This window comes from Scardinius erythrophthalmus (assembly GCF_964197995.2).
Source record: "Scardinius erythrophthalmus genome assembly, chromosome: 2".
NCBI lineage: Eukaryota > Metazoa > Chordata > Actinopteri > Cypriniformes > Leuciscidae > Scardinius > Scardinius erythrophthalmus.
The window spans coordinates 30,027,885-30,040,823 of record NC_138222.1 but is presented as its reverse complement, the minus strand read 5'-3'; the positions used below and the strand labels follow the sequence as shown (position 1 = coordinate 30,040,823).

General features: G+C 40.1%; 2 protein-coding genes across 5 annotated transcripts in view; one reads left to right on the top strand and one right to left on the bottom strand.

Moving 5' to 3' along the window:
- Nucleotides 1-6,590, top strand: part of dpy19l3 (dpy-19 like C-mannosyltransferase 3) — a gene marked incomplete at its 5' end in the record, with an annotated part of 60,886 nt that extends 54,296 nt beyond the window's left edge. For all 4 annotated transcript variants that reach the window (XM_081393108.1, XM_081393109.1, XM_081393110.1 and 1 more), the window contains 2 exons: nucleotides 3,346-3,504; nucleotides 4,730-6,590. In XM_081393108.1, coding sequence (XP_081249234.1) covers nucleotides 3,346-3,504; nucleotides 4,730-4,918 — 348 coding nt within the window. In that variant the 3' untranslated portion in view covers nucleotides 4,919-6,590. The remainder of the gene's footprint in view (nucleotides 1-3,345; nucleotides 3,505-4,729) is intronic.
- Nucleotides 6,591-8,911: 2,321 nt separating this feature from the next.
- Nucleotides 8,912-12,939, bottom strand: part of LOC308707040 (neural-cadherin) — a gene marked incomplete at both ends in the record, with an annotated part of 259,279 nt that continues 255,251 nt past the window's right edge. The window contains 2 exons of the mRNA XM_081393095.1: nucleotides 8,912-9,457; nucleotides 10,517-10,671. Of these exons, the coding sequence (XP_081249221.1) occupies nucleotides 8,912-9,457; nucleotides 10,517-10,671 (701 nt within the window). The remainder of the gene's footprint in view (nucleotides 9,458-10,516; nucleotides 10,672-12,939) is intronic.

Sequence of the window (12,939 nt, the reverse complement as noted above, 5' to 3'; positions counted from 1 at the left end):
AATCAAAAAAAAAGTGTTCAAGTGCAATTTTTTGAATCTCAAATATTTTTTTGCATTCAAAAACATTTTTTCTATGATTGAAAAGGTTTATTTTTTGATTGAAGTGATTTTTTTATTGAAAATATGTTTTGTTTGTTTGAAGCAACTTCTTTTTTGATTGAATTATAAAGACACAAATGTCCTACCCATAATATGGCCCAAACACAAAACAACAATACTTCAATCAAAAAAGTTGCTTCAAACAAAAAAAACCTTCACTTCTATCAAAAAAAACATTTTCAAGCAAAAAAAAATAGTGTTCAAATGCATTTTTTTGAGTCTCAAATATATTTTTGCATTCAAACACTTTTTTTCTTTGATTGAAACGGTTTTTTTTGATTGAAAATATATTTTTTGATTGAAGCAACCTTTTTTTTGATTGAATAATAAAGACACAAATCTACCTCCATACTCATAGGGGTGGTTGGAAGTTGACACATCAGTAGGCATCTTTATTAAGTGAAATAAACTCCACAGCACTGCTGTTATATGTGCCATTACTTTCGTGTCATGGTGTAAAAACATTTATAACATTCTGATTAAAAACACTGACTCAAATCTGTCAAATCTCAAATCTGTTTTGAGCTGTAATTCGGATTGTATCAGCTGTCTCTCTCTTCCATTTCTGTCTGAAAGAAACAAAGTCATGTTCCCTTTGGCTTGACTACCGGAGATTTGTCTGTAGCAGAGGTCAATTGCTTGAGTTTGAGAGGCAGAATGTTGAGGTTAATAGTCAGAGGAGGATTTCTGATCAAATGAGGGAGTGTTCATTCTCTCATTTGTGTATGAGTGTGTGGAGAAAGAAAACATGGATCTGAACAGTTGGTGGAAGACCAGACTCCTGCTCTAGTGTTCTTGCTTCATTCAGTGTTGATGAGAATTGATCTAACCAGAAGGAGCCAAATTACCCATCAAATCAGTAAATTAAAGCAGAGCTTCTCCAACTGGAGGCATGCAGTGAGGTTGCAAGGGTGTGTGTGGTGGACTTTAAAATGAGGAGGCAGTCTCTGGGTTTAGGTTATATTAGTCCGACATAATTTAATGGACTAGTTCAATTTGATGTTTCCACTGTTTCCACCAGATTTACCTTACCTTATTGTAACCTCATTTATGTTACAATCAAGACGCAACCAATACTATAATATTTTTGTATGTTTATATTATCATACCATTCATTAAAAATCAAGTCAAATCAAAGTTGATACATTTTATGCATTTTCAAACTTTTCATGTTGTTTCATAAATAACAACTAGGGAATTCAAACAATTCAATTTCAAAATGGGAAAAAAAAATCCTTTAAATGCAGTCAATCTGTGTTCTTGTTTGATAGTAGGGGACCGCATATTTTAGATAAACAACCTTGTCATTTTGTCTGTTTTTCAAAGATGTGTTTACTTTAAATCAATGTTTGTAATGTTGTGATTCACCTTGAAGCTGTTGGTTCATGGTTTTTAACTCTTTCATGAAATAAGTATTTATTATTATTATTACTATATTTTTTTTAAATACTTGCATAACCAAGGCCGCTATCTGTTACGCCACTGTTGTGCATGGGCTCCGCAAGCTATTTTTTTTTTAAGCTGCTTTCAAAAATGGGATAAATTTTTCGTCAAATGTAGGGCTTCCCCCGACTAAAGATTTTTCTGTAGTCATTCATTTAAGCCATTAGTTGACAAATGGGGGAGACATTTTAACTGTTTATTAACAACATTTGAAAAGACGAGGATAAAGTGGTTGCAAAGATGATGTTGACAATGCTGATTCGCCATCTCCGCAGTAGGCCTAAAGTGTGGATGCGCCTTTTGGAGAGAAATGCAGCTTTCATACAGATTACATAAGAGTATTTGTTTTCGATTCGAAACCGTCCATTTAAAAGTAGACATTTCAAGCTTTCTATATAGGCCCTGTGTTTGTGAGGCAAGCCTATACGCTGAGTTTCGGTAATTTTTTTTGACGCGGACACAGATATTTGTTTTGCACACTGTACTTTGTCACTGCTATGCTGCAATAAACTTCTTCTTTGAGATCTTCAATGATCTTCATTTTTTCCTACACTGGCTATGTCACTGATCATTTCATATTTAATTTCAATTCATATTGGCCAAAGTGATGATATCCGAGTCATTGAGTTAGTAATTAGTCCATTCTTTTCCACCAATTTGACCCATTCAGGGCGATTTGCTGACCTGTTGCAAGCATGAGAAACATGCATTATCGCATTGACAGAATGACAACATGATCATCCAATCACAGTGTGATGAAAGCAGCTCCTGAAACAATGAGCTCAAGGAGGCAAATGCATACTGCTTTAAACATTATTGTATTTCTCATTGTGTAATATTTGAATTATTCATGCAATGTTGATTATTTTCTCATCCGACATTGCTGATGAGGCACTCTCTCCTTTGAGGAAATGCAAAATAAATGCAACACATTTTTACATCCATACAGAAAATGTTTATAACATATTTATGTACATTTTGTCATGGAAAATGATCCATAAATACCTTTTATATCATATTAGCAAATATGTTATGAATCCATAAGTCATTTTTCCAATATTTTTTTCAAAGGCTTATTAGGTTTGCATTTCTTGGAACAGTAATTTTGTTTGTTGGGTTGCCATGGATTTCATCAGAGCGTTCTGTTCTCTTCACTGTACGGTATGAATCTGTGGCTCATGAGAAAATGAGTTTTAGTTGTAATAGTCAACATCAGCTTATAAAAAGGGCTCGGAAACTCTACAACCCGGCTTACAGCAGCCTTCCTGGTACGTTGAACCGCTGTCTGCATGATATATGGAGATGTCAAACCTAATCATGGCGTCTTCAATTATGCTGCCTTTTGCTCCATTAATTGAAATACCGCAAGTATGTTTTTGTGGTTTGTGAAACTGTGTATGGACGACTGTGCCATTTTTTTTTTCTGCTTGCTTGGCGGATCTGTTTTTCTCCTTGGTTACGACAGTGGTATGAAAATGCCTAACATTTAAATGTTTAAATCCCCTCTTTATATGCACAAACACTTGATAGCATATTTTAATAACTGTTAACTGCAAGCTTTACCTCTGCAATAAAGCAAGGACCTCACAGTTTATCACAGTGAGATTTCTGCAGATCAGTGACTTAATTAGCATAAGTTCCCCAAACCACTTGTCCAATGTCCTGTTATTCTTCACTTAGAGACTTAAAAAAAAAAAAAAATTAAATCACCTTGGAGTACATTTTACTACACGTACCATAAATCTGCAATGAATCTTTTACCTCTAAGCCTTTTCCCATCTTTGCCCGTTTTGTTGCCTGCAGGTATATCAGGTCTATGCACGTCAGTCTGCTGAGGAGGTTCATAAAGTGCTCGGTTCGGTTGGAGCGGACTACATCGTGCTGGAGGACAGCATCTGCTACGAGCGCAGGCACAGCCGTGGCTGTCGGCTGAGGGACCTGCTCGACCTGGCAAACGGTCATGTAGGTCACACACACACACACACACACACACACACACAGCATCTTCAGTTCATGCCCACACACACCACGCTTGTTCTATTTCAGTGAAAGTTTCTCTGCAAGAACCAGAGATTTTTTTCCGAGCAGCTAAACTTTGCCCTTTACCGAATTCTTCACGTGGATATAAACAAATATCATTTGGTTTAGACACTAAGCTCACTGGCCTTGCTTTGATTTATTTTTGTCTTGGAAATCTCTTGGGCTCTCTGAGGTATTTTCATTTCATACGTAAAACGTCTATAACTGTTTTGTGCAAATTTTTCATTTTGTCACATAATCTTGTTCTCACACACCCACAGATCATAGTTGTTAAATACTGCTTCACCCTGCGTGCGGTCTAGCTTAAGTGACTTTTTTTTTGATTAGCTTGATTGTTCTGCAGTTGATTATAGTTGTGCATAATAACTGACAAAAGCAAAATTTCCACCTTCTAAGCTGCAGCACTTTATATTTGTGTCTGTGCTCACGTCAGCTTAAAGAAAAATCATCTATTGCACATCCTAGCAAAGAGCTCTGGCTGAAAATATCTTGTCAGCAGTTGTCATTCATGTGTCTGAGGAGAATGCCATGCCTTTGAAAGATCTCACAGAAGTTTGCCTCACTTGCTCCTCTTGATCCGACTTCGAGCAGTCAATGAAAGAGCCTTGCTCACTTCCTCGTTTGATGCAGCCCGACTCCTTCCTTCAGGCTGCCTCCAGCAGTTTGAGTAAGATTCACTCTTGTACCATGTTCTGTGTGCATGTTATTTTAACCTTGATCCAATCTGTCTGGTTTAATTAAACCTTGCTAATTGCAGACAGAATTACCAAGGAAGATTTGTGTATGCAATACCGATGGCCCAGAAACAGCCATGTGTTGTGTGGGATATTCTTTTTTTCAATTCCGCTCTGATCTCTCCCATGGGTGACCGTTCTTTCTATCTCTGGGTGCTTAAATGATCTCACAGCAGCATTTCAAGGCCTTTCTGTTAATTTGGGAATATATCTCAAAGTAAATGTTTAATAAACCTCAGGGCACAATTTCTCCAAGATTTCAAAGATAAAGAAGTGGAATGCTCTTTAAAAGAACACTTTTGATACTCTTCTTCATCTGAGAATCCGCTAAAAAATTTTAATAAAAAAAAAAAATAAATCATCTTATAGAAAAGCACCACCATTTCAAGATTGTGCATGTGTGTTTGTTACAGATCATGGACGGCCCAGGTGAAAACGAGCCGGACCTCATCCCGGCGTCTCATCCACGGTTTTGTGAGGCCATCAAGACTGACGCTCCTCCGTATTCAACCCTCTTCACACGAGTGTTCAAAAACAAGACCTTTCACGTGTACAAACTCAAGAAACTCAAGAAGAAAAAAAAAGCTGAAAGCGGTCCGTAGTGCTTGTTCCTCAACAGCAGTCGCCCACCTTCACTGGATAGCTGAACGGCCCATCTGGAATGTTCAATGAGTGTGTGATAGTAGCAGGTGTGTGCGCGGCTGTGTGCTTGAGAGATGCCTGATTGAGCCTGCACACGTTAGATTTGGTGCGTCTGTGTGTGTAAATCTTCTGTGAGCCGGTCTGCCGCAACAGGAGCTCAAGTTTAACGTGGAGAGAAGGGAAGAAAATCTCTTTCTCACAGTCTGTCGCACTCCCTCACGCGCTCTCTGATCATCGCTTCGCTTTTGACACGTGCCCTTTCACCAAGCTCACAATTATGAAACCAGGAATAGGGATGTTTTGTTTTTTTGGTCGGTGTCAAGATGAGCTACATCCTTCTGTCTGGCTGCTTTTAATATATACAGTTGTATACATTAAATCCATCCATACGCCAAAATAATAATAATAAAAAAAAACTGTTTTTGGTTACTCTTAACAGCAACAAATCTGAACGATCAGCCTTACTCATGGGTGTAGAGGAAGTGCCATAAATCTTCAACATGAGAATACATTTTTTGTAAGAATAAATCATGTCACAAATTTACTCTATTTAATAAGGGACCTAGTAATAGTTTCCACACAACATTTTTCAGGTTTAAATTTGGTTTTTATTCCTAGATTTTCAATGTGATCTCTGGATTCCACTGTGTGTGTTTCGTGCTTTAGTTGTGTAAGTAGGAGCTGGCGCTATAGATGGTAAAAAAAAAAAAAAAAAAGTTGAGATTTCACATTGTAAACCAATTTACAGGGACATTAAATGTAGTATGTTTTTTAGGATGAAGTATTCATGAGAGGTAGAAATGTCCCATGGAATCCTCCATTGTGAAGTTGTTGTTAATGTAGTTTTGTTGAGATATTAACAGTTTCGCTCTCTTTTTAAAACCGAGAAAAAAAAGATCATATCATAACATTGTTGACCATTCAATTTAACTCTCTCAAGTTCTAAATGAAGCCTTTAGTGTATGAAAGTGCCTTTCCATTTTCGGATAAGCTCTGCTGCACTAACGAGTCATGCATTCAAAAGACCTTCAAATGAGTGGCCTCAAGTTCTACAAAAATGTACCTACCTTCGATCTTCGCTGCTGTTTTCTTTCTTTCCGGAATGTTAGCTGATCATCTTTGTACAGAGGTGCTCTGGGTGGTGCACAACAGTTTTGAATCTCTTTAAAGTGTTTAAAGATAAACATGGTGTTTTTTTTTGTTTTGTTTTTCTGAAAATTCGGTTTATAACACGAGGGCTCCTCTGCGACATTCTGTTATTGTATTATAATGTGGTGAAACAGCTATTGTTACATTACCTGTCAAGACAGTTGACACACAAACCTTTGCTTCACACAACGTTTCTGTCAACACTGTCCCTCAGGAAATGATCTTGATGCAGCTGTCTGCTTTGATTTCATATGCTGACATTGTTTAACTGTAAGAGTTCTTCGGTACGGTTTATTGCACTAGTTTGTTACTGTGGTATTTTTGTGGTTTTCATTTGTGCAAAAGTGTTGATTTGTCTTTGGACGTTCAGTGTACATTTCCATTTTTGTATTAAAGCAAATTTGTATGTTGAATGCTGCAGATTTCTGCAACTGCAAAAGGAATTTCTGTCATTTGAAGCCAAATCGTAAAGGCATTTTGATAGATGCAGGTCAGAGATTTGAGGTCGCTCTCATTTCATGTTTTGCATTATCCACAACTAATTACAGCTGTTTCCATATAATAAATAGGCCACTTGTTCCTCAAGAGACTTACAGCAGATAAAAATTATAACCCCACTGTTTCATTTGAATATAGCAGTATTTAACAGCAATGTTCAAGTATCATCGAACAGAAGAACTCCATTTATTAAGGAAAAAAGAAAAGCAATTTAAAGGATGCAAATACAAAACGCCAACATACCTTTACCGACTCAAAAAAAATAATTAAATAATACATGAAAAAAGCTTTAGATTCCTTTATATATTTTTAAAAAGCAGTTTTGATATGCACAAATGAGGTAAAAACATTGTTTCACAAAATAGAGTACTGTGTATATATTCACCACACAAACAAACAGGTGGCCTTGGTTCAAAATCGAAGAGGAATAGATTTTGTAACTTAAGATAAGGAATTCTGTGATTCAAAGACAGAGCCCAATCGTGCTTCATTCATGAGTACTCTCACCTCACACTGTATCCTTCCCAATCCCCTTACAAGGATGACTCAAAGCGCCAATCCCGTTGGCCTCTTTAACTCTATAAAATAGCAAGCATTGCACTTCCAGCTATATTTCTTAGCTTTAACTTGAAAACCTTTATTTTTAAACTCTTGTTGCTGCCTTTGGAAATATTGGCACTTTTTGAGATCTGTAATAAGAGTGACGACTTCTCCATCGAGTTTTCCAACTCCCATGATCCTTTGGTTCACAGCATGACAGTGAGCGATCAGTTCACATTAGGATTAGCACTCTGATGTCTTTTAACACACTCCTACTCTCTCCACTCTCCTCAGCCAGCCTGTCATGCTCCACATACGGCATTCTCCAGGAAAAAAAAATATAAATAAATAACTGAAATGATAAAAGGAGGGCAAAAACATTGCCTTAAAATGCATAAAATACAAGGTTGGCATTTGAGGCCTCACGGGGGGGGAGACTTTTAGTTATTCCATTTGCTCACACAAACTTGCCTTGCCTTTCCTTTACCCCATGCAGCCTCACCACATGCGTTCGCAAGCCCATTAAACATGTTACATGAGAGGCGCTCAGGGTCTGACATCGCTGGTTCACCACTCCCTGAATGCACCTGGTGCCGAGGCTCATCTCTTCACTGCAGCGCCGAATAATGTGATGGGATACAAGTAGTTATTTATAGTAGAACAGGAAATGGTGATACGGTCGGGTAAGCTGGTTTGGTTAATAACACAATACTTTGGAAAGGAAGCAAACTGAATGTAAGCTCATTCTGGAGCTGTAAGCTCCTCCAGCAGAGCTCGATATCACCTTTGAGTTGATCACATGGAATAACACACATTCGTTTGTCTTGATGGCTATCCTTTCGTTTGGCGGACTCTGATTGCTACCACTCAATAAAGCGTGAGAGCCAAGAGTTTTTGATAGTTTTCAGCTACAGAAAACTTCCGTCTCATGCCAGCCACTCAGCCTTGTCCCTCAGTCACATTTGTATTCCAGCTGCTCCTTTTTGGCTAGAAAGAGAGGACACAATTTGTATTCCCAAGGAATGTCTCCTAAAATGCCAGACAATAAGGCTGCTTTCTGTTTCATTTTCCTCAGTGTTTTTCACACATCTTCAGTTTATTATTGGTCTTTTTTTCCTGCAGACTGCCTCCTTCATCCTCGCATCTGAGTGAATAGAATCTAAGTGGAGGGTTGAGCAAACAGAAAAAAAATAAACCGTATCTGAGTATGAAGTTATGATTGATGAACACAAGTGGCCACCCTGACAGAACAAGCGGTGGAATGATTTCAGAAAGCGGCCCGTGAAGGAGGAGGACAAACCCCTTTCTTGTCGCATCCGAGCGTGGCAGTTTATTTTTCTTCCCGTCTTTCTTTTCTTTTTAAGAACACATAGACCATACAGACATATAGAATGGAATATCAGGAAAGATCTGAGTGAAGCACGTCCGAGGCGCTCCGCCAATGTTGGACACAAAGATAACAAATTGTTTCACTAAAATCATTGTCATCCGCAAGTAACTTCAATAAAGATGCCCGTTCTGGGCTTAAAAATTGCCATGAACACAATGCTGTGTCCTGGATTAGCATTTTCCATTTGCTGCTCATTGAGAGTACCAAATGCCACCCGGCTCTGTAAACAGAGGGAGTGTCTCGCATGAAGTTATACATCCAGAGAAAGCCGAAGCGTAGGAATTTTCGGCATAAGAAAAATCCCTCTGGTTTTTAGACAAGTCTTTAGTGGTCTCCCTCCTCTCCTCGTGCTGCAGGAACTCTTCCCAGCAGTTCCTTAAAGGTCGCTGCCCTCGGCCCGCTCGTAGAGGGCTTTCAGCTTCTCGAAGCGCGGCCCCCATTCTTTCAAACACTCTTGACCCGCTGCCGTTCCCTCTTCCAGCCCAGTGGAGCTGAAGGAACTCAGTGACCCGGCCAGCGAGCCGCCCCCCTCCGTGGAGAAGACCTGCAGGGAGTCGAAAGGTGCCGTTTCCGGGTGCTGGTCGGCATCACGGATAATTTCACACAGGTAGCGGGCCAGGTCCTGGCTGGAGAACGACAGGCTTTTGCGGGCCAGCTGGGCCGTTCGACTGGGATTTGCAGTCTGGCCTTGAGCCGGAGAGTGGCAGGGGGGGACGTCCCTGCGGATGGTGGTGGCTCCCGAGGATATGGAGGAGGTGGTGGCGGCTGTACCCGCTCTGGAGGGGGGGTCGGGCTGGCAAAAGTGTTGCTGTTGCTGCTGGGAGGGAGGATGGTGGTGTATGACTCGCGATCGGCTGTACTGCACTGACTGGGCCGGGCTGGGCTGCAGGGACTTCTGGAGCTCTGCCATGTCATAGGCATTCTGAAGGAGAGCGGGATAGAGAGAGAGAGAGAGATGGAGAGAGAGAGAGAGAGAGAGAGAGAGAGAGAGAGAGAGAGAGAGAGAGAGAGAGAGAGAGAGAGGAAATTAAATGCATGCATAAAGTGCTGACAAATAACAAGATCATTAGCGTTACATAATGTGCCATTACGTTCAGGAACTGGTGTAATAACAACCTCTATCACAAAAACTGCTACGACTAATAAGACAGAGCTCACTGACAAAATAAGCAGCTTGACTTCTACATCACATAATTTATTATCCCCCAAACTGTTAATGGCATTAATCCGGATTCAAGCTGCTAACACCGCGTTCAGATTAACACCTTTGTACACGTCTTCCTGCACCTGAGAGGAAGAATCCTGACAGATGCAGTGAAGAGCACACACTCAGTCAACACAACAAAACGTGACACTGGTCCCCTTTTCCCATTGAACATCAACATTAATCCCATTTCACCGAGGATGATTCTCCTCGTTATTAAGCGGTGCAGCTCTCGGGGGAGGAAGAAAAATCCTTCTTGAGGAAAAAATAGACGAAGAGAAGAGGAGCAATAGAGACAGAGAGGGAGGTGTGGGTGACACGGGTGTGGGTGTAATTGATTACACGATGAGGGAGATGTGCGAAGCTTCATCAGATGGAGAGGATCAGAGCACCATGATGCATCTGATAATCATGTAACAGGATTTTACACACGCAGATATGAGAAAGAAAGATCCTGCAACACATCTACACCCACATGCTTCAGCAGGCAATTACCTCTAGTGTTTCTCATAATAAAAAGCCACATATTGTACAAAATAAGTTGTCACACTTTCGCTCTGCACTCAATGAAGCCACTTGTCATCAGCATCAGAGTGCATTTTTTAAATGTTAGAGGTTGTCATAGAGACAAACTGACATGTGTGCCTCTCTGCCACAGGGCGTCATGACAACCTGCACAAGTTGTCATAGTAACTTTGAGGGCTCAGTTGTCCTCATTTGTCAGATTCTCTGACCTGTGATCTGAAATCAATTTGAAAACAGAAGTCAGGCGCTCACCTGATCCTCCTCCCCGCCGCCCTCCTCGTCGTAGTTGAGCACGTTCTCTCGGATGTCCTCCCAGCCGTCATGGTGCGCAGACACGTGATATACTCCCTCCTTCAGCCCCTTATAGCTCCGCCAGCGCGTGTACAGGAAAATCCCCAACAGCAGCACTGCGGAGGCACAGGAAGTGGTTGAGAATTACCTTGAGTGCTGATCAAGGATCACTTTAACCTATTACAATTTACAGGAACACTGGACCTGTTCCCCGATCCGTGTGAACTACTTTCAAATGAGCTGGGCTGTGAAAGCACATTGCCTGGAGCTTCCCTCAGGCTGTGCTTCCCTGGCACTAAGGTGGCTTGATGTCAACGTGATGACTTCGCAGAGATGGCCTGGATTTGCCACAGACACATTATTCCAGGGAGCGCTGTGGCTCGTGTCAAGTACAGCTCGCTGAATCAATCCTGTTTGGCACCACTCTGACCTTTAGAGTATATTATCTTGCTATCGAATGCCCAGTACACTTCAATCTGCCAACACTCCATTCTCTCTCTCTATTCGATTCAGGAATATTCTCTATTTACCTTCTTTTGTGCGTTTATCTCTATCGCTCTCTCAATCTTCAGACCTTTTGAGATTTTCTCGTTCCCTTCCTTCTTTTGCTTCCACTTTATTTCCTCTGCAGGGATAATATGCGTCTTTTTAAGGTCGACCCCATAAATAATTCCAGGTTTAGATGTTCATGTCAAAGACGTGAGAACCTGACAAGTGGTGAAGGGACCATAAAGGGGCAAAGAAAAGCACTTTGTGGTAGAAGGTGTCATGGCCCGTGTTCAAGCTTGACAGCTGCTTTTGGATTCATCTAAAGGATTTGGGCACTTAAATGGAAGCCTCACTATAAAGTAAAATATCTGCTCTTTTAAAAGATTCGTCATGCCTTGTCACCACCAAAGAAAGGAAGAAAATACATTTTTAGTTTAATTCTGTCCTTGAATCAGTAATCAAATGCACCCTTTCTAAAACTATTTGGTGAAATGTCTCATTTGCAAACAGAAAAGAAGCCTTGGTGAAGGAAGACCATTTCTGTTCTGACATATGGCATGTGTTGCTGCATAGTTCTGGTGTGTTTTGTCAAGCTTTCTAGAAGATGATGACAAGATGTGCAGAAAGCCATACGGAGTGTGTCTATCCAACTGAGATCATCTGCGAAAAAGAAATGTCTTCAGACAACTGTGACATACTGTATATGTGTGATATACAGAGCGTGTGTAAAAACATGAAAAATAAGTGACAAAAAAAAAAAAAAAATGCTACACAGAGATTTTTCACACTTGCAAGTTTAAGAGTCTTCTTGCAAGACCATTATTAAACTCTCTGCCTGCCCAGGAATGTCCACTGTAAAATGCTGAAATTATATAATTTAATCCCTTATTCATTGCCAAAGGTGACTCATTTAATTGCCATTTCAGTCTTAAAATTGTTGTCTTCATTAAAATGCCTAAAAAATGACCTAAATGCCACTGTGCTCCCGCTCAGTCTATTTCTGTCTCTCCAACAGTGTAACTTTTCACAGTGATTTTTAAATGCATCTTGTGTGGTTGATATTGAGTGAAAAACTTCTTCATCTGATTCCAGACAAGCCTTCTGTCTCTGGCTGCCTGCTTCATCGATCACATGACCCTCCAATCTGACCCCTCAGACCCCTCTCAGGACACCCAAGACCAGCCCGGCATCCTAATCTCCAAAGCGAAGACGATAAACACTGCTCTCTAGAAGGGCATTCAGACATTTCACTTCTGTTTCTGCTATGGAATTAAAACAAAGCTCAAAGTAAGACCTTTAACCAGTGGAGAATTGTCGTCTTCTTCAAGCTCTTCAGAGATAGCAAAGAGTGGATGAGCTGTTCAAGGTTCATCTATCAAGGTTTCTGATAAACACTGGAACAAAACATGTTAATGATGATTTCTCATGGTCATTAAATGTATTGTGTTTCTTAAGGAAAACACAATAAATCAATGCCTGGGCAACACATTAGGCTTTATTAAATGAAACACATTGTTCATCCATTTAATGCATGCGATTATTAATTTTAGCTTTGATGCTCTCTAAAAGAAGCCCTGGATTTATTTTTAAATACAAGAAAACACAAAGAATGAGAAAGCAGAGAAGGAGAGAGGAAGAGAAGAAAAGATAAATCAGTAGGCACTAAAAATTAGTTATAGTAGCTACATGTGTCAACTTACTCTTATTACAGTATTAGTAGACTGTATGCTTAATATCTACTAACGCTTTGATGGTCACCTAAGTCCCTTATAAAGTCTTTGTGGTCCTCCAACAGACATACTGACTAAGTTACATAGTAACTTTGCAACTACTGTACATCAACTCATTCTACTAACCTGAACCCCAACAGTCTACTAATACTCTAATGAGAGTTA